The 22,314-nt window shown below is 34.4% G+C and overlaps 2 protein-coding genes and 1 long non-coding RNA gene across 4 annotated transcripts; 1 reads left to right on the forward strand and 2 right to left on the reverse strand.

The window, feature by feature from the left end:
* Positions 1-402: 402 nt before the first annotated feature.
* On the reverse strand, positions 403-2,441 carry LOC106153183 (uncharacterized). Its single transcript, XR_015332792.1, has 3 exons — positions 2,056-2,441; positions 1,168-1,273; positions 403-512 (listed from the first exon to the last, which is right to left on the reverse strand). It is a non-coding gene; the product is annotated as an uncharacterized LOC106153183 (long non-coding RNA).
* Positions 2,442-10,382: 7,941 nt separating this feature from the next.
* Positions 10,383-22,228, reverse strand: LOC106153234 (zinc finger FYVE domain-containing protein 21). Of its 2 annotated transcripts, XM_087003367.1 has the most exons (7): positions 22,046-22,227; positions 17,188-17,238; positions 16,573-16,741; positions 15,845-15,926; positions 14,931-15,028; positions 12,287-12,417; positions 10,383-12,041 (listed from the first exon to the last, which is right to left on the reverse strand). In XM_087003367.1, exons 1-7 carry the CDS (start codon positions 22,166-22,168, stop codon positions 11,997-11,999), a joined length of 699 nt encoding a protein of 232 aa, XP_086859493.1. In that variant the 5' UTR covers positions 22,169-22,227; the 3' UTR covers positions 10,383-11,996. The 2 variants fall into 2 exon arrangements, with proteins under 2 accessions (XP_086859493.1, XP_086859494.1); XM_087003368.1 differs by lacking the exons at positions 10,383-12,041; positions 12,287-12,417 and adding an exon at positions 14,154-14,194 and having other exon boundaries at positions 22,046-22,228.
* Positions 17,743-20,468, forward strand: LOC106175352 (uncharacterized). Its single transcript, XM_013557291.2, has 3 exons — positions 17,743-17,888; positions 18,801-19,017; positions 19,355-20,468. The coding sequence occupies exons 2-3, from the start codon at positions 18,801-18,803 to the stop codon at positions 20,065-20,067; spliced, it is 930 nt and encodes a 309-aa protein (XP_013412745.1). The 5' UTR covers positions 17,743-17,888; the 3' UTR covers positions 20,068-20,468.
* Positions 22,229-22,314: the final 86 nt, after the last annotated feature.

A 22,314-nucleotide genomic window follows, 5' to 3' on the forward strand; every position in this document is an offset into this window, starting at 1 on the left:
GAGGGATGACAGGTGGGGCGAGTTAATTCCAGTATAGAATTTTTCCACTTTGTTTAAATTTTAAATTATGAAGAGTAAGGCATTGCAAAAGCCAGGACCTGTCAAAGAAGGACCTTTACTATCGTTATTAAGGACACTGAGGAAAATGTCTTAAAGAAGGAACATCTTTTCTCCAGAGGATATGAAAACTTGCTACAGAACAAAATTCAGAACAAAAAAGCAGGACTTGAAAATATAAATTGAATTTATAAATATGTATTGTTGGAAAATGTTTCAGATCTTTTCTTTCATTCGTTTAAGACATCTGAATTGCTGAACTTCCATAATTTACGAAATATTGGGCCTATCTGCAAAGCTTTTACAGATCAGATTTAGCAGATTGAATTTGAAAGTGAGACAGAATCACAAAAAATGTTTATTCAGTTTAAATATAATAGATGCATGATTGAGTGAAGGACTCCTGAATGTGAAACAAAGACTACATTGCTTGCTTGCGGTATCTTGGTGGGCTTCTGAAATGAAAAAGAAAAGATTGTTTACTATTTATGACAATTTTTTTAATAAAAGGTTTTTAATAACAGGCAGGTTTTTGAAATAACACAAATGCATGTGATATCACAGAGGAGAGGGGAACTTATAACTGATATGACGTGCTTGTTTCTTTCTTTGTGTGTGTGTGTGTGTATAAAGTTCAGGCTTAGCTAGCACCAAAAATTGAAGGCTGAAATCGAGGGCAAAAATTATGATCTGGAATAAGCTTAAAGGTACTTGAGATATATTGCTTAAAAAGTATTTGTAAACACAACCTCTTTCATTTGCAGAAGTTATTACTATGTATGGCACTAAACAATAGAATTTTATACATCACACGTTTGGGGGAGTAACGCTGTTTTGTACATCATTTTGACGTATTTCGGAGAAGCACAAAAAATGCTTATTCACAAACTTTCTTTAAAGAATACATTAAACATATTGCACATAATTTGGGTGTAAGAACAATCGAGTTTTAATGTAGCTGATTGATTAAAGGATGAATGACATACAGGTACAACACACTGGAGACAACAGACAGCAGGTGTAAAATATTTATCTATGAATCTTAATGAAATGAGCAATTGATGTGCGCCTGTGCATGTGTTGTACATGTATTTAATAAACCATACTTACCCTATAAAAAGATCTTTGAGAGTCTTATGCAAAAATGGATTGTCCAACTATCCTCTGAAACAAATATGTGAACTGTTATAGCTACCGGTATTATGTGCCCTTTTTCCTGTATAATAAGAGTAATATTCATGAAAATATTTTATTATTCAAAATCGTGCTACTCAAAGGTCTCAGTGCTGCTTAGAAACAATATTTACATACATAACAATATGTATAACATTATAACAATTAGAATTTTCAGACTGAATTTAAAACCGCTAAAAAGGAATGAAACGTAAAAAAGACCAAATTAACAAAAAGATTATTTAGTTTAAAGGATTTCAAGTTTTACTTAAAATTAAAATTATAATCATCAAGACGTCAATAGGCCTATGTTTGAATCGTTGATTAAAGTTGACCATAGGATTTGACCATAAAATTGATGATAGGACACACTTCCAGTTCCCTTGGATCAGAAGCTCAGAACTGTGACAAGTATAATTATCTAAATTAGTAACTCTTCTTTTTTGTAATGCTTACATTTACATAAAAACAATATTTTTAAATTTAGTCTCACATGCATTTTTAATTGCCCAGGGCCATACAAAAATGTTCATACAAAACTTAAAGAAAAGGGCCGAGATAATTTTTTAAAGCAAACATACAATAGGCTTTAATCAAAGATCAGTTAACAATCGTTTCTTCTGTAAGATTGCAGTCCAAAAGCATTGTAAAACTTTATCAAAACCTACATATTCTAATATTCTGAGCGACATAAAAGTAACGATAGGCAAAATAGTAAAATAATATTAAATGTTATAAATATTTGACGTAAATTTTCTTTCATTCGTCTGGGCCTTTAATAGCTTATTCATTGACGTCGGTTATCGAAGAAGTAGTGATACTTACAAAGCATACATTTCATGCATTTGCTTCTACGCCTTAAAAAAGTTCGAACTTGCGACTGCAGCACACAAAGTACTGTACCCAACAGTGCCCAATCGCCAAGTGAGTATTCTACTGAAGACAGCTCGCAGTACGATGAGAAACTTCTTGTTATGCAAACAAGGTATGGCTCATTGTAGGTGAGAGGCTGTGGCTGTTCAAACTGTTCACAAATGTCCATGGCCAAACTACATGTAGATGCAACTGAAGTCCACTTGTTGTTTAAATACTCAAAATTATTCCAGAAAAATTACACGTACATATTGATTTTAGCACGAAAGCCTGCAATAGACCGAATAGAACTCATGACTGTCCTACTTGATGTGTTATGTTGTCATGTTCCTTGTACCCCCTTATAGTCCGGTTGCTTAGGGCAAAAAAATGGCTAAATCGTGACACAGCGGATAAAAGCACCAAATTTTGCATGTGGGTACCTTTTGACATACTAAATCAAATTAGAGCCGTAGCCCACGGAAAAAATTTACCGTTTGGCCAAAAAATCCAAAATGGCCGCCAATTTGTGAAATTTTGTAGAAATATATACATATCTATGTTGATTTTTATCAAATTAAGTATTTTCTCAATGTTTTCCACATCCTTATTACCCATATTATGCATATTTGTCAGATAACAAACTAGTGTCCTTGGACTTATTGAAAAATCCAAGATGGCCGCCGTATGGCATAGGAATACTAGAACATGTACAAGGGTTTTCAACTAACTAATGCCAACTAGGAAGATGCATTGCCCACTATCTAATTAATTTGGTTTCTTATTACACAAATAATAAATTTGTGGTGAGTAACTAACCTTTATTCACAGGCAATTCGAGAAAAATCCAAGATGGCCCCCATATCAAAGGAATACTAGTATACACATAGGGCTTCTTCTGCCATGGAGATATAATATTAATTGATAAATTAGGTTTGTTTCTGAGTATTTTCCACATCTTTTTAATTCACATAATACATATGTGATGAGAATGTTATGTGTATCCTTTTTGAAAACAAAACAAAACAGAATGGCTGCCATTAGCCATAGAAGGTGGAGTTCAGTTAATACCCGCGAGAGATAGGCTTACAATTAAATGAAGCTTAATTCAGTTGTTATTCTGTTTTTTTTTTTTTTTTTTTTTTTTTTTTTTTTTTTTGTATTATTATCCCATGATACATATCTGTGTGGTAATTAATGTCCATATTTTATCATTTTGGGGAAATCCAAGATGGCCGTCTTTTCCCCATAGGAAAACTGGTGCATTAGATTTTATAGGCACTTCTAAGGCAAATGAGGGTAATCATGATTTTTTTCAAAATACTTAAGGGTATACACTTGTTACCTACCAGATAGATATCTAAAAGTCCAAAAAGAATGTGGGAAATACCGAGAAACAAAATTCATTTTATATTGAACCCAATGTTTCTCTGGCAGTAGTTGCATGACTGTACTATTCCTATTGTGAATTGCAGCAATCTTGAATTTTCTCAAATACGCAAGATGTACACTTGCTACACACCAGATTTATAAAGAGTAAGGTTAATAAGGATGTCAACGTGTTTAAACATCAAATGGCTTTATTTCATGTTGGAATCAATGTCTGAACTGTTCTATTAATTGACACCTATGTGTATTTGAATGATATATTCCTATGACAACTGGCAGCTATCTTGGGTTTTCTCCGAATAATACTCAAGGATACATACACTTTCAAAACACACAGAGTCTTTCATAAGGATAAATAGGATATGAAAAACATTTTAAAAACGACCCAAAGTTAACTACATTTAAATCGTACTCAGTGTATCTCTAGCATTATTTGATTATGTGTTCGAATATTCTAATGACAAAAGGCAGACATCTTGAATTTTTTCAGAATACCCAAAGATACACACATGCTACAGACCAGGTATACATCATAGGGGTAATAATAAATGGAATGAAAAACATAAATTATTTTTAAAACAAACCCATGGAAATGTAATTGTACAGTATAATGAACCATATGCCTCTCTAGCAGCAATTGAAACCTACCTATTAGTATTCCTATGTTAAATTGTAGGTATCTTTTTCTCAGAATATCCAAGGATGCACACTATTTACCCACCAGATATATATCATAGGACTAATAAGGATGCGATGGGCAAAACTTGATAAGCAAACACAAATTCACCCTGGTAGTAGATGAAAAGCCATGGATGTGCAGTTGTAATTCCAGTAGTATTCCTATGGCCAGTGACGGCCATCTTGGGTTTTCTCAAAATGATCAAATATACACATTTATTACCTGCTAGATATGTATCACAGTGTAATAATAATGTGTAAAACACTAAAAAATAAACTGAATTTGATAGTGAATTAGCTGGCATTAGTTCCAACCCTTTGTAATACCAGAAGTATTCCTATTACGTATGACGGCCATCTTGGATTTTCTCAAAATGGCCAAGAATACTGTTAGTTACTCACCACATACATATTGTGTGGGTAGAGAGGATGTGGAAAACACTCAGAAACCAGCTTAATTTGATAGTGAAAAACTAATCTTTCCAGTTGCCATTAGTTGAATCCCCCGTATACTAGAATTCCTGTGGCACATGGCAGCCATCTTGGATTTTCCAAAATGCCCAAGAACACTTCGTAGTTACTCACCACAAACATATTATGTGGGTAACAAAGATCTGAGAAACAGACTTAATTTGATAGTGGACAACGTATCGTTCTAGCTGGAAATAGTTGTGCACTAGTATTCCTATGGCTGTTTCTATGGCAAATGACAGCCATCTTGGATTTTTTCAAAAAGTCCAAGGGAACTTGTTTGCTATCTGACATATATGAATAAAATGGGTAATAAGGGTGTGGAAAACTCTGAGAAAATAATTTATTTGATAAAAATCAACATAGGTATGTACATATTTCTAAAGAATTCAATAAATTGGCGGCCATTTTGGATTTTTTGGCCAAACGGTAAATTTTTTCCGTGGGCTACGGCTCTAATTTGATTTAGAATGTCAAAAGGTACCCAAATGCAAAATTTGGTGCTTTTATCCGCCGTGTCACGATTTTTTCCTTAAGCCACCGGACTATTAGTTGAACTTTTCCCTATTGATAGTGTTCTAATTGTAAATAAATTAATAAATAAATAAAACGGTTCGGTTAATGCGTTTTTAATGGATCGAAAGGCACGTGAATTTACCCCTTTGTGGGTCTATAGGTACTTGCAATTTTTGGAGATGGCGTATTTATCGGTACGTGGATTTATAAGCAGGTAAAGTAGTGGAACGCTATTTCGTATCAGCTGCCAGGGCGTTGTATACCGACCTATCTAGATCTCCTCTGACACAATGAGTGTACTTCATTCATCAATTATGATTTATCTGATGGATTCCGGTGTATAACGATCAAGTGATGGGTCATCGCAGGTTTTGATTGAGCATTTCGTAAGTCCGGTAAATGTTGGTATTTTGAAACGTTAATCTCATTGTGCAGGCGTATAGGTCTATACCAATGATAAGAGGAGCTGTATGCTAAATCCCTCTACGCCCCCTGCCTTTCCATTTCTATCATGGACACAGTGTCTGTCGTCCCTATGTGCTTTCCTGGATTCCTTTTCCCAAACAATTAAAGTAAAACGGTATCACTTATTCTCAAACTTGTGTAAACTTGCATAGCCTACTACTACAGTAGGATTAAAATGCTGCTTTAGTTAAAAAAAAAAACAGCATGATAGGATTTTTTGTTTGAAATTACGATTTTTTTCATAAATTGACATATTCCAGGTGTGGATCTGAAGTATAACTTTAATGTCACTGCTTCCATCAGTTTTGGCATATATCCTATGTATATTTGCCAGCTTTGCGGTCCAGTATAATAAGCTGGGTTGATGTCACATAGCACAAAATTAATACGTAAGTAAAAGTCATAAACTGTGGAGAAATAGACTTTTTCGAATTAATGACGGATTAGAAATTTATGAGTAGCTATATCGTATGCATCCAGGTACAAATGTTTGCCCGCTATTATACCTTTACTAATATCGCGTCTTTTAACAATTTTTTCTCATTTTTTCAATTATACCAGTAGCTCATTTGATTGTAATTGTGTTTAGTCATTAAACTAATAAAATGTTACCTGGCCTTTAACATTTACATGTTAAATAACCCTAAAAAAGTCAAGACTTTCTGTGACCTTGAGGTCAGGGCCCTATTGTTTTTGAGGGAAATAAAAATGTCATAAGTCTTACTTTAAACTTGCTCTATAAATTTGTAAGAAAAATGTGTTCCGGAAAAAGAAAACAATTGGATTGGATTTATGTATCATTATTATTCTATTTGTTTATTTATCTAAAGTGTATTTGTTTTTTCATTATTGTCATTTATTCTTTTTTATTGTGAGAGATGATATCTTTTCGTGATTGATATATATTTTGCAGTTCAGCAATTTATATTTCATTCATTTCTTCTTTTTGTCTGCTTCATGTATACACCTTTTTAAAAAAACATCTGAAACCCTTTAAAACATTTTACTACACTTTTTTTTTTTTTGGGGGGGGGGGGAAAGGGGGGCGTGAGTCAAAACTAAGCACCAAACCTGTGCACCAAACCTGCTCATAACAAAGTCAAATGGCATTAGCATCTTCTAGGTAGCTCAACACTTTGAAAAAATACTTTATTTACTTTGTATTTAGCACACAATAAATTGAATGAATTCGTAATCGTGTAAAAATTCCAAATAACCTTTATGGTACATGTAGACCTATGCTTGCTTTGTTTGTGCCTCCCATGTTTATAGTTTACTGTTGCAGTTTGACATGTAGATCGCAGAGATTTTTTCATTGTATTCACTATAATTAACTTGTAATGACCTGCATCTGGACGTAACCTTGCAGTGTTTGGTATGGCAAAGAGCACATATATGTAGCCTGATCATTGAAATTCAATGAACAGCAACCAGAACCATTGTTGACTAACCAAACAACGTTTCTAATGCGCAAACCAAACCTTTTCAAATTAGCATTTGGAATGATTTTATGAATAATCGCTCGTATTGAATAGCAAGTTGGATTGCGCTGCGATACCCATTGTTGTAAATCATCGATTCGGTCTCAAATTTATAATAGTAAATTTACTTATACAAATTCACACTAAATGAAAATTGGATTGAGTTCATGATTTAGTCAAAATAGAGGCGCCATCGTGGGCCTGAGAAATAAACAAGTACCTACTGTGGCTGTGACCATTAAACACAAAGGAAATGCCAGGTTTTGCGTCTTACTTCTTGTCAGGTATGCATCAAAATGAGCAAAAGCACGGATTTACGCTTAAATTTGGATGCAAATGAGTTGCCGGCACACGCTGAAAAAGACATTAACCACAACAAAGTGGTTTTACAGGACTTCACAGAAAATACAGAAGAGAATTTTGATGGTGATCTCTGTCGACAAGGCGAGAGCAAAAACAATGGAAAAGGTGATGTGTTGAATTTCTCCGTAGACCTTGGTGGGCATAGTGCTAACGCTGAAATAAACGAGGTAGGGTGTTCTCCAGGTCTAGACATTCCCCATCTGCTGATTTCCACCGACAGAGACACGGTGGCAGATGTCCCTGGGGCAGGACAGGAAAGTCATTTAAGCGAAGAACGCACGGGGACACCGATAAAAGTGGAAAATGGTTTGCTATTTTCAAATAAGAAACTAACCTCTTCTGTGGAATCTACAAAAAGGCGGAGAAGCATTACAGTATTATCTCCTTTGGAGGAGACGAGCAATGCCTCATTGCAAAGCGATCAGAATAATGATCCCAATAAAGACTCCTGGTTACACAGGAATTTCAGCACCAAATCAAATGTGCGGAGGGACAAATTGGGGGCAATTGATATTCCCAGGAGACATTCTTACACAAATCTCTCTACCGCAGAAGATTTATCTATGTCTCCCAGCAGTTTATTACGACGCGAACGACTTGAAACCCTAGAAATTCCGAGAAGGGGATCGTTATCCAATCTAAGTAGTTTAAGCACTGAAGATCTCACTGCTCTTCCAGGGGATAAGACGCTAATGATTTTGTCGACTGCCTCCAATTCTCCCGTTCTCCAAAGAAGAAATACTTTAGATACAATTGAACTCAAGCCAAAGAAATCACGGAAAAAGATGAGTGGAGTCAAAGAAACTTCAGATGAACATATAATGCCTAATGATACTGGCCCAATGCAGAAACTGACCACTTCTCAAGGTGGAAGATATGTGCGCAGACGAGCAGGACATTTGCCCCCATTACAAGAAAACAGTAGTCTTCCAGACGTGGAAGATGAACATGGACGGCGACAAAGCTTGGATAAAAACTTTAAGATATTAGAATAGTTCTTTTATCTGTTAATATTATTTCAGATGCTATTTTACAAATCACTTTGCCTCCCAGATTACGAAATTATGTTAATGATCAGTGTAAAGCAAATGTTTTCATATCGAAATAAACTAAGGTTTGTCATTATTATAGCTATTTGTGGCTAAGTCATAAAAACGCCATGCATAAAATATTCTATATATTTATCCAAAGTGCCTTTTGATAATTCGAATCAATGTACCTAATTTGCTTTATAAGACCATGTGATATTATAGAAAGCTGACCTTCCTAAAGCAAGAAATAATACTATGCGAGGCTTTATTTGTATGTTTATCATTAATAGATCAACATATAAGTTGTTAAAATTAATTTTACTAACATAATGTTCTGAATTAAAAATTACAAAATTAAGTGAGACTTTGAGAATAAAAAAGGCTCCTATGACAACTACGTTTCCTTTTATTTCTCTGTATAAATATTTCCTGGTAATTGTCTCTGGGCGATCATATCTGGTAGAGGGTATCTTGAACCCATCATCCAAAATGAAGGATTCAAGATCACGTCATTAGTATTAGTAGGCCCTAAAACCCCCAGGTCGTCAATTACGAACATTGAATACACGGAATTTAATTCATCTTTCAAAACTACATATTTGGTATACATTTGCCATAGATTGTGTTGAAATCTATATAATGGCATTTTATTGTAAACGATATTCGCTGCGTGTGTGTGTGTGTGTGTTTAAAGCAATGTGTTGTATTTGCTTATCGTGTTCACCATAAAACGACATAGTGGTTACACCCTCATTTACCTTTCAATTTTTTTTGTATTATGCGACTTCTCTTCGATGATTACCCTGAAGTCTTATACCCACTGGTGTTAGCGATGGGTAGCAGTTTTGAACTCACTTCGTTATAAATGGTTCAGTATATTGCTACTTGAAATATACGGGTCGGTGGATTTTCATCTAGATCCCAGATACCTAATTTTATCTGGTCGAGGTTGAAAATGGGTAGCAAACGTCTTTCTGCCGACATTGGCAACGTGCCTATATAATGTATAAGGAAGAAATAAATTGTTTATTGCCTATTTACAGCTTCAGTTGAAATTTAAGTCTCAGTGTCAGGTTTCCAAATGTTCAAACTATAATAGAAAAAGTGCGGTTGACGAATTCAGTCTCTGCAATGATCAATTTTCAGCACCTACGGAACAATAGTGGATTGTTGGTTTTTGTACAATTTTAGTTTCTTTATTCTGACTAGATCGGTCTACTATGGAGCAAGAGATCTATTGGCGGGAATGAAAAGATCTATCCTCTTATCCTCAAGTAAATATTTGTCTCAATGTCGGTCCAATTTCTTCAGACCTGAGGTATAAAAATGTTGAGACACGGAGGCTAATGGTATAGTTGCTGTCGCATATGAAATACCTCGCTTACAGTCTGGTGCGTTTGATACGTAAAAATAGCTTATCTTCTGCTTAAAAAAAACTGCATCAAAAAGAACACAAATAAATGTCACTGTGATGCTTCGGAAATGGTTGTTAACCTTTCTTATAATAGAAATAATTTCTTTTCGTTAGGAGTATTGAAGTCAGATGGCTGTGGAGATTTGTTCCGTTACCTTTTTGTTATGTGTACATTAAGATATTTCAGAGGGTGCAGATTTTATTTCTTACTTTTTTATATCTGGTGCTATTAATTGAATGGAAGGGTTCGTGTCCTCGTTTCAGCTACAACTATTCTTTCACAGAGAGGCCACGCGATTGAGGAGTGGCGTTTATAGGCTGTTCCGCGAAAAAAAAGATGCTTCAGTTATCCTTTTCTGTTGAATGTTGATGTAACGTGTGATATAACATGGCAAAGAATTGAGAATTTGGGAAGATAAAAAAGGGGTGATGATAATGAGAATCAACGCCTCTGTTAAAACTAATTAAGTTATGACTCAAAGCAAAAAGAACCACGTTTGAAGTAATGTATTATTTACTTCATGTTTTTATTTCATAAAAAAATTATATTTTCAAAATGAACACTTACAATAATCAAACTTTAACTCCTCCAAGCACCGTAAAATTCATATAAAACAGTATCTTAACACCAGGCCATAATATTTTTAAGGGATTTCCTGAAGCATGTATATTCCCATCAGTTTTTATTCTAATGTCAACAATGTACCATAGTATAGATTTTAACAATGAATTTGAAATGCTCACAAATCAATCTTTGTGTCTTATATTAGACGACTGAATTAAAACATGTAAACGATTCGGGAATTTGCCCATCTTCAAGCTTTAAAATTCACCTTAAATCTATTGCTTGATAAACTTCAGCACAATTCTCTCTTCTACAAGTCCCCTTTTCTCTCCCAGTGGAACTTCCATAAAAATCTGCATCACAAAAGGATGAAATTAAATGCCAGTATAAAATGATGGAGGAGTCTTTTCAATCTTTGCAAACATGATCTAAAAATCCTTATTTTACTTTTAATTTTATCAAATCAAAATTAAAACAATTTTCTATTGAAAATGCTGAGAATTTTCCTAATTTTTATCTTGAAGTGATGACAACATTGGCCCCCTTTTATGCAAGAGTGAAAAAACTAAAATTAGTAACAGTAAAATACATACTTATTTTACTAAGATTATATCAACCTAGTGATGTTCATATCATTGGTTTAAAATTATGTGAGAGTATTTCAAATACAAATTCATAAGTAAACTAAGCATGCACTGGACTACCTACTGCAAGAATGAGCCTAGAATGGGCCAAGAATGAGCCTTTAAAAATACTCATTTCTTTAAGTCATATTTTGATATATCTATATATATATATATATATGTTTCTGAACAGATTTATATGCAATTATATGGTTTTGTTAAGTACAGACAATAAGTCTATATGAAAGAAAATTAATAAAACAAGTAAAAAAATGAATCATTAGGAATCAAGCACTGGTGAAACAATTCCAAATTATTGGTAAATGCTCTTATTAAATGAGTGTTAAATTAACCTCAACAACCTCCAGGCTTTTTGTGGAGAATATGTTTAAAGTTAAATAAAACACTTTTGTGAGGACATCCAAATAAGCACTTAATTAACAGCTTGAAATTCTTTTGTTAAATATTGCCACTTTTACCACATGCCTTAAAATATATTTTTGTTTCAATTGTTTTTAACAAAATATGTTTACAATGTAATCATATGTTCTTAATCTAAGATCAACATAAAATTCTAAACATCAGCCCTCTTTTTGGAAATGGCGCATTAAATTCAATTACCCAATGAGATTCATCAATTGACACTTTCAAATATATATTGATTTATTTCCACAGGAAAACAGCCAACAGACAGCTTCATGACGTTCTACAATTTGAGTCTCCATAAATATATAAAGGGAGATATAAAAGAATTCACCAGCATGCAATAGACAGTGTTAATTAGAAATAACGGACCATCAGAGTCTCCCAAATTAGACATGTTGCTGTAAAAATAGGTCAAATGATAAATTCTCCTCAGAAGACATGTAATGTGGTTTAGATCCCCACTCAACCCAGTCCAACTTGGTCCCGCTGGTTTCAGGTTGTTTCTGATGACTTACTTTCATACAGCATCCGTGCTCCCTGAAATGTTGAGATTGAAAGAAACTTGATGATTCAAAATCAACATAAAAATCTTGTAACCTCTTAAATTGCTATTCATTTTTGCTAACTTATTTTGCATGTGATTAATTTTTGATATGCTATCTAATCCAACTTCCTCTACGACTTTTTATAAATTAAACTTCTAAAAGAAATCATAAGGTAAAACATAAAAGCTGAGATACATGTTAAGCTTCTGTTAAATAAAACATTACTGGAAGCGATACCTTTTGCATAGCTGCTGTCCACAGCTGTGATGCTTTCTTATTTGGTAAATTGGTAATTGACATCCTAAGAAACTGTTGGTCCGACTGACGGTCTTTATATTTGATAGATAACCCGATGGCAATGGGGCTTGCTGCAATTGAAGAGACAAGAAAAAAAAATCAATGAAAATATACACACATTTTTCATTTTCAAATTACCAAGAATTTTAGAGACCAATTTAACTATCAATTTTCCGTTTTGCCAATTATGCATATATATTAGTCATTTGCTTAATCTGGTTTTGTTCTTTATTAAATCAACTCTACTATTTTTACTCTTCACAGTTCCCTTCCTCATGAAGTGTACACCTACATATGTACAACTTTGTGTTTTAATGTGAGTGAGACAAGAACAAGAACAGAAGCAATTTGAAGTTAGATGACAAAATATCACATTTAAAGATTCTGTTGCACAATGATGTTTAAACAAAAAACTGAAGTCCTGTCCATTGTGTAATGGTGACAAAGGGAAATGTATAATGGGGCCAACTAGCAGCTTTCCTCACCAGCTCTAAATAAGCTTGTGTGATTCAGTCTAAATAATATAAGCAATCCTGTATATAACATCTCAACAGCATGACCTTCAGGCGTGTGTGCGTGTGCATGTGTGCGTGTGTGTGAAAGGGGGGGCTGCCATTTGGGTAGGAATAAGTCCACTGTGAACCAAAATTTTAAGTAGGTTCTATGCCCTTTCTCAAGTTGAGTAAACTTAGGGGTGAAAAGTTCCATTATTTAAAAAAAAACCTCTCTCTATAAATTGCAAGCAACAAGAGAGACACCAAGAGAGACACCTCCTTTTTAAGCTGCTCAAACTAATATTTTTCAAAAGATGGGAGTAAAGCTATTAGGACAACTACTGGGTTACATAAACAGTCTTCTGGCAAATAAAACCATCCAGTTGTGGTTTACCTGGAAAGTGTAAAAGGGGCCATACCTAATGAATTTCTAAGACGTGTTCACACTGTTGATAGGTCAGCCCTCTGCCATACTGCCCACCTCTTTGGAAGTCTGATTAGCTACCATAGCTCAAGAAAGTATGATAATGAATTGACTTAACCTTTTCAAAGGGAAAATTGTGAATTTTAAATTTACAGATACTATATTTATTTTTAGGTCATAAATCCTTAAAATTAAGTGATTCATATTGAGTGGTAACAGCAAAATTGGAAAGCAACTTAAAGATCAATTCAATACAGTTAAAGCACCTCAAATGCAATACAGATGTACATTTTTAATGATTCCAAAATTATGTTTTGGGATGATATATTATTTTTTCAATTGAAAAGGAAGAGTCAAATTTTCTTTTTTGTCTGCAGTTAGGCCTTTTTTTTTTTTTTTTGCATCAATTGGTATATTTCATGATACAGCTGTTCCAGTACACTTTGAGAGATTATCAACTTATTGCTTGTAAAAGTCTGGCAACCATGTAAGAGAGTCACCTAAACAAAGCCTGTGTCCAACACAGCCAAATATTTAACTAAGTGAAAAAACAGGAAGGAAACTTGTAGATATTTGGCGAAATGGAGTAATAGGGATGCATGCTAGGACCTCTTAAAGCGTACAGCTGTATCATTGTTTGATATGAAAAGGTCTTACGTGGCACATCTTGTCAAATGATGAATGTGTTAAAAGGCAGGAAAAACAAAAGGGATCATAGGGATTATAGCTGCTGTCTTTGGTGAGCTACAGTAAATAGGACAGCCTATTGAGACAGTTGCACTGAGAAGAGTTGAATGCGACTGCAGTTTCTACACTTGAAAGTGTGAGCAGCATGCCTAAAAACACAGTCTGGTTCACATATAACAATCACAAATAAGCTAGTTCAACATTGCATGCTCTCCTGTTATTTACCTTCTTCCAAAGTGAGTGCTTTAAATCAAAATAGGTTGAGATTAAATATTGTGACTATATGCACTTTCAGTCATAACATTATGATGAAGACCAAATATTCTGTAACACAAGCTTATATCAGACAAAACTATGCATGCCAATAGACTAAATAAATTAAAATAACAAAGAAAACTCAATTAAGAATACAGGACCAACCAGGGATAGGGAATGGAACTTAAATGCCACCTCCCCAGTTTTTAAACTCTTTGGGTTCGCTCACATGAAAAATCTATTTTCTAAAAATCTATTGCCATTATCTTGTGATCATAGATTTTTAGAAAATAGATTTTCCATGTGAACGAACCCTTTGTTTCCTGAATATAATTGAGCATCATTTAAAAACTTGTTTTTTTTTCTATTGTTGCCAAAAATTCTAAACACGGTAATGATAATAAAACTTAAAAGTAAAAATAGCAAAAATAATTAAAGTAGGGTTGAGAATCCCATTTTGCATCATCAGTCAAATGTAGCGGTCACCAACCCAACAGAAAGACACCTCAGTAAAGACTGTGTTGCTGTGATGACCTGCTCCTGCACAGGAAAACAACTAGTCACTACAATGACCAGATGACAACAAAGCATCATCCATTTTACCTGTGTGAATGTCCCTCATCAGATTTAAATATAATATAATCTAATTTAATATAATATAATTTATATAATACAAGTAAAGCTAAATAAAAATCAGATTACAGTGTATATATTATATATTAACCTTGGTCATCTGCACTTGAAGTTAAAATTTGTACAGAGTCCACCTTGCTCAGCTCTACAGGCTCATGTTTTCTGTGTTCTCCCTCAAACTGCAGTGTCCTGTGGAAAAAAATAGTTTACTGAGTAAGGAAACATAGACTGGGTTCCCATCCCTAGATCGATCTAACAGGATCGGTCCATCTCCACGGGGTCCCCCGCCAAATTGCTTTTAGCCCAAGCGGCTTAGACGTCTGGGACACCCACCAAAGCTGCTAAACGATAGTTAATTACCCCCTGTCAGCTTTAGCAGGTGTGACAGACAACCAAGGCACCCAATTTAATTGCAATTAAGTGAGAATCCCCTCGGAATTAGTTCGATCCAAAGTTGGTACGATAGTCAAAGGTAAAGATCCATATCATCCAGATATTGCATAACTAATATTGCCATATTAATATTGAGCAGAACCAAGTGGGATAATATGCTGACTGAATAATTACCAATAATTAATTAAAAATATCTTAAGTGAATACAAATACAAAATAAATACAAAATAAAGGAATAGAAATAAAAAATATCAAAATCCACAATATTAAAAAATTATCAACCCCCCCTCATCCCGCCCCTCTCTCTCCTTCTCTCTCTCCCTTATATTCACCTGACCTTTATCTACAACTGTGCTTCAATACTAAAACATTCCACAAGCAAAACATAATATCAGCAGCAGCTGTACATAGTTTGCGAGCCAATTCAAATTTGTTTTTGCAGAACTGTTTCTTATTCTGAAAGTGTTAATTTTTTAAAAGATATGTACACATTTTTCAATGTATAAAAATCTTATACATATCACAAAATTATTATTGGCTAGTTATGACTGCATTTCTTTCTTTCTTATTTTAATTTTCATTTTTAAGAAAAAGAATCTTCCAGGATAATACCTCTGGTCCTGTGATATCTTGCAGAAAAATAATTCTTCATTATTTTCTTCAATTGTTGATCCACTGAGAAAAAAATCAGCACCTAAAAATTTAAAGCCAAAGGTTTTAATGCTGACCAATGATTTCATATGTATGTCTAGTAAAGGATTATCTTTCTGAGAGAAGCAATCTGAGATGATCAACTTACTAATGGTTGGGAATCTGAATTGGTGTAACCATATTTTTTTCCTTTTTCTGTTTTTGTCAATCCATAAATTAATAAATAACAAAGAAACAGTCTAATTATGTACAACATATAACATACATAAAGTAAATCTTTCAGACCAGGACCATAATTAATACTTCTATCTACAAAATAACACTACTACCCCCTGCTTCAGGTTTGCTCCTTCATTTTCAAATCTCCCTATGTGCATGCATTTTGGACTCTTTACAGTCAGCAGCAAGTTTAATCAAAGTTTACCCCACTAGTCTCAAACACACAACCAGGTTTGGTGGTTTTGTAGAAAGGCATGTAATGTAGTTAACAGACTTCCAACATTTGTGATGAGTGCGGTAAACTTGAAGCATACGTTGCTGAAGATCAGTTGCCGTGAGCAGGCACAAGTGGGAATTTGAAAAGAAAAGTTGGTTCACATTTCTTCTGAAATTCAGGCTACCCATAACATACATGAAAAAAAAAGGTTGATATCAAGCAGATGCGAAAATTAATATAAAAAAATACTTACCATTAGTTAAAGTTTTTAAATGTTTGTCAAAGAACTCATTTTCCTTTCGTGTAACTGCTGCACATGTGTCACAAACACGTACTGGGTCAACAAAACACATGCGTGGCAGAGCAATCTTGATGGTACAACATTTGTCACAGAAGCATTTGCCACACCTCCGACAGTGATGCTAAAAATAAGTAATACACAAATTAATGAATCCAACTCTTTTAATTTTTTTCAATACATGTAAAATTCCTCCAGAACAGCTGAAAATCAGTGTTGTGCCTCTCCTACAGAAGTACCAAAGATGGGAGTGGAGGGTGCTGACTAACTGCACTCTTTGGTTGAGGTTTATAACACTTATAGCCTAATTTCCTGGTGAAGGTGTCTTGTTAGACATTTTAATATTGGACCAGTTAATAATATTTTTAGCTGCTGTTGGAAATACTTATTTTTATAACACAGACTTTAACCAAATTTAACACACTTATCACATATTGCTCAGTTTCTGAAATTCAAGACCTGTACAAAATTTAATTTTTCCGACATAATTCAGAATACAATAAAAAGACAAATTATATTGGCAACACATATTGTGAGACATTGCACACCAAGCCATGAGGATACACCTACCCTTCTTTTCATAAAATCAAATCTTGTGGAACACTTCATACACTCGTGGCACTGTGAAGAAAGTAAACAAAAGTCTTAGACATTAATAAAAATTAAATATAAAGAAGTAAAGGTATGTGAAAAATACGGAAAAGACATTTCTCTGGTTCTAAATCTTAATCTTGGACTTATTAAACATCAGTCAAGATTTAAAGTCAAAAATACATTATAAATTTCGGTACCACTTTTTTCACATTGCGTAAAGCAAGTGAAAAGTTACATGCATTCCCCACCTTTTCATTTTGTGTAAAAAGACAATGTAAGAGCAATGATATTTACTGATTTTTTTAAAATAATTCCATGCCATTTAGACAAACATTATCTATAAATATTTAACACAAACACAGTCGACAGGAAAAAACAGGAAAACCTTTAATGTGGTAATTGTATATTAATAATTGTGAACTATTGTGATGATCATCTCTACCCTACTAAAAAATAATAACCATTAAAAAATCCATCAAGCCCGATCCCATCCATACTACATATTAAAAAGAAATGTCAATCTTTTCTCCACATTACTATATATAGCAGCTGAGGAACACCTTCTCATCATCATAATTCAAAGGTCACAGAATGACGTTATTCTCTTCAATGTCAGGGTACACCTGATCAGGTTCAGTTTACCCCCTACACAGCTACCAGAATTTACAGACTTTGAGGTGAGTTTTTCCCCCATTGCAATATATAAATGCTTATAGATTCAATTAAAGGGGATTTCCATGGAATTCACTTTTAATTAGACCTAAAATTACTATGCAGATACCGTCTACTCTTTCCTATGGTGATTCCACATTGCACCACTTTGATGCATGACTCCAGGTATTTGCATATTATTGAAGGGCATGATAGAAAATTTCAAGGTTAGCATCTGCTTCATCAATAAATGAATCCAGTATATTTTTTTTATTCAGAACGTATACTTCAATAAATGCCTGAGTAGTGAATCAATTGAGTTAAGGTCCTTTCAAGGACAAAGCGTTCTGCAGATGCCTGGTTCTAACCAGACAAAATTAGGACAGTCGTAACCACAAACAAAACTAGGAAGTATTTTAATGGTAAAAGGGTTTCAAAAGGAAAAAAAATTCTTTGTGAGACATCCATGTATAATATCCAATTGTTCTAATGGCAAACAATACAAAAAAACACTACACCATCAATAGTGTACAGCTGATCTATTACTAATATCCCTTTTCCAGATCTTTTATAGACCTACCAGTACTTAATAATATACTGTCCATGTTTATCATTCAAACTCACTCTTAACCAGCTCAATACTTTATTCTTCATGTATATCTCTCGTGATATTTACAACTCAAAGTTTTGCTTAGTGGGTCTTCTCTCTGCTACAACTCGACAAGTACTTTATTTTTACCCTTGAAATAGTACATTTTCTTCTAGTTAAGTAATGTTATAATTTCTCTTTCCTGGTCAGGCTGGGGTAGCATATAAAATTGTACAACTGCCAAAGGGTTTAAGTCTATGAAGAAATTTTTACAAGAATTCCTAAAAAACCAACTTAATTCATCAATAGAGTTATCATATCATTCTCATCCATTTTTTTCTATCATCAGATGGCATCCAAACCACAACAACAGGCCAAGAAACTTGGCTTTGTAGAAGTTTTTGCCCTCAGTGGCGCTGCCGCAGTTATATCCAAGACTGCAGCCGCCCCCATTGAGCGTATCAAGCTGGTTGTGCAGAACCAATCAGAAATGGTGAAAGCGGGGACACTGGAGAGACCATTTAAAGGAATTATAGACTGTACCACCTGGATTTACAAGAATGAAGGTAGATATCACAGGCATAATGATGTAAATTATTCTCCTCATTTGTTTGGGTGAAAGGCCCATTTGGGCATATTACATTGCAGTATAAAAAGTAAAAGAAGCATCAATATTAATAAAATTGAATGAGAGAGAGAGAGAGAGAGAGAGAGAGAGAGAGAGAGAGAGAGATGATATCTGAAAAGATGTTGAAATAAGACTGCACTATTCATTTTGGTTGAAAACACTTGGCAAAGGAAGAAGAAGGGCAATGATTTCAAAACATATTATATCACTATTTGCTTGGATTATTACACATTCAAGTACCTTGTATAACACTTGACTTTTTTATATCATTCTAGGCTTGATATACTTCTGGAGAGGCAACATCCCCAACTGCATTCGATATTTCCCAACACAGGCCCTCAACTTTGCCTTCAGAGATAAAATCAAAAAAATTTTTGCATCTGCGCCAAATGAGCCTTATCCTGTAACATTTAGTAAAAACATAGCATCTGGTGGTGTAGCTGGTGCACTGTCCTTGATGTTCGTCTACTCATTAGATTACTGCCGAACCCGTCTAGCCAATGACATGAAGTCTGCCAAGAAAGGCTCGGAGCGCCAGTTCACAGGAATGTTTGATGTCTACTCCAAAACCTGGAAGGCGGATGGCATCAAGGGTCTGTACCGTGGCTTTGTTGTATCCTGTGTGGGAATCATAGTCTACAGAGGCTGCTACTTTGGGTTCTACGATAGCCTGAAACCAGTCCTGCTCGGACACGATGCTGGAGTTGCCACTTCCTTTCTTCTGGGTTATGCTGTTACAGTCACATCTGGATTAATATCTTACCCCATTGATACCATAAGGCGACGTATGATGATGACCTCTGGTGGTGGGGTGCACTACAGTGGTTCCATCGACTGTGCCATCCAGATCTTCAAGCATGAGGGGGCCATGTCTTTCATGAAAGGCGCTGGAGCCAACATCCTAAGAGGTGTGGCAGGGGCAGGTGTACTAGCAGGATTTGATAAATTCAAGGCTGTCTATGTTGCTTGGCGTCTGAAGTCAGCATAACTGAATGAGTGTAAATGTGTTCAGTATTTTAGGTTGCTTCAAAGACTGTTAATACTCAGACACTGCAGAAGACTTTTAACAGAAGTGTTTTTAATGTTAATTTGGAGATAAAAGACAAATGATGATATTCTGAGTAAATCAAACAAACCCCATCATATCTGCATTGAATTTAATGTGAAATAAAATACAATACTAGTAATCTTGTTCAGAATAAAACTGTAAGTATCAAACAAGTATTCTGTGGATAATCCTTTTTAGCATTTTCACAAAACAGCATTCATTTTGCAAAGCATATGTCACTACATACATGTATTAAAGAAACATGAAATGTTTTATTTTAAAAAGTGTCCTGATTGTTGAATTCACTGACAACTTAACAAATAAATAGTTATTTGTAAAAAGTGACTTTGCATTACTTTGCCCCCCCCCCCCCCCCCCATTCCATGCCTAGTAAATGTAAAATAATGAAACAGAGAAACTGGAAAGAGATAGAATTTATATGGCAACTCTTTACCAAATACACACCAAAATAATATTAGGCACATCTATATTTCATCTTGGCCTGCATGATCTCAAACATAATCTGAAAGATTGTTTGGGATATGGAAACAATACAATGTCATTATATCTGATCTACTAGTACTTCTCACATTCAAAAATCAGTTTATGGTACTTTTCAACTGGTGTATGGTTTCATGGCAGTATAAATGGTAGATGACCAGATGATTTACACATCAACATCAAATTTGGATGGCTTTTCAGCAGTATAACTATAAGACATGAGGTGTAAGGTAACCTCTCCCCCCCCCCCCCCCCCAAGTCAAAACTGCCACACTACCTGAAATTTCATGCAATATCACAATTATCTGGTCAACATCTTTTCTGCATTAATTGGCACATATATTAAATATGTAAAAAAATAATAAATTAAGTGTTAACACATTAATATTCATGCTATGTCTGCATCAAGCACAGACTTTCTATTTGCAATATGAACTGCAATGTCTACAGGGTCTTCAATAGCTACAAGTACATGTACGTATGTGTGGCAAAACCCTGGAGTTTTACAAACATTTGAAAAGTGATGGGGAGACATAAGGCGAAATGTTATATGGTGAGAGGTATGGATTATGACTATTATTGTCTAATTTTTACTGTAGTCCATCGGCATCAACAAACTTTTTTCTCTCGACAAATGCTCAACAGCTTAGCAATGCACTTTTTAAGAATTAGAAGCAGGTATATGTTCAACTTTATCCAACAAACACAAAGACATTATTTGGAGCTTTGAAAAATACCATGTCCAAACTTTACAACCAGAGTCTCTATCACTACTTAATGTAGGTGCTAGTGTAAAAAAAATGTATTAGTACAAGTACTGGTAGTTGTAGTTTCAGATTCAGATTGCTTTCTTCTGTATCTCTCTGGTGAGCCCTCCATATTTAAGAGGTTGTCATTATATATATATATATATATATAATGGACTGCCTACCCATGAATTCCACGCTAAGCTAGGGATGTAATGATTAATATTATAAACCCCAGATATTATCTTTTTCTAAACAGAGTCCTAAGTGGTAATTAATCAGTCTTTGAGGCATTCATGAAACCTCTATTGCAGACATTAATATTATAAAATTCAGGATTTTTTCTTACATATGTAGCAATGTACATGATCCTTATTTATGAAAACCAGTTCATATATTGAGTCAATTATAAATTTTCAAAAAAAAAGGAAAAAAAATGTCTAAAATTATGGACTCTATCGCCGGACAAAAACAATGACCACAATGCAACTCGCGAATGAGCAGACCAATAGACTTGCAAAAGTTTTTTAAGCAAGTAATAAGTGGCATTAGTCTTTTGCAAGTTCAAGAGTTGTACTTGTAGTAGCTTATTTTCTGCAGCAACAACTTCAAAGTTCAAGATACATAACATCGAAAAAACAAATCGTAATATACTAATGAAAAGTCCATACCTCTTTGTCTGGAACCCATGGAGGTTCATACAGCTCAAAAGGACTGCGACCATCTTCAGAGGTTGCTACTATACGTAGTCCACTCTTCGATCGTACAAGTTTCTTATCTGCATTTGTCGCCATTTCAACACCCACATATTACAGCGACCTCTATGTGTATAGTGTTATCATGACAAGACAAACTCGTTGCGAAAAATATAGGAATAAAAAAAAAATTATGAGTTTTTGATGCAAAAAAAATTTGTGAAAACTTTAAGTTAGAAAAAAGC

The sequence above is a fragment of the Lingula anatina genome, chromosome 2 (genome assembly GCF_051362555.1).
Source record: "Lingula anatina isolate TDL-2025a chromosome 2, LinAna3.0, whole genome shotgun sequence".
In the NCBI taxonomy this organism is placed as follows: Eukaryota; Metazoa; Brachiopoda; class Lingulata; order Lingulida; family Lingulidae; genus Lingula; species Lingula anatina.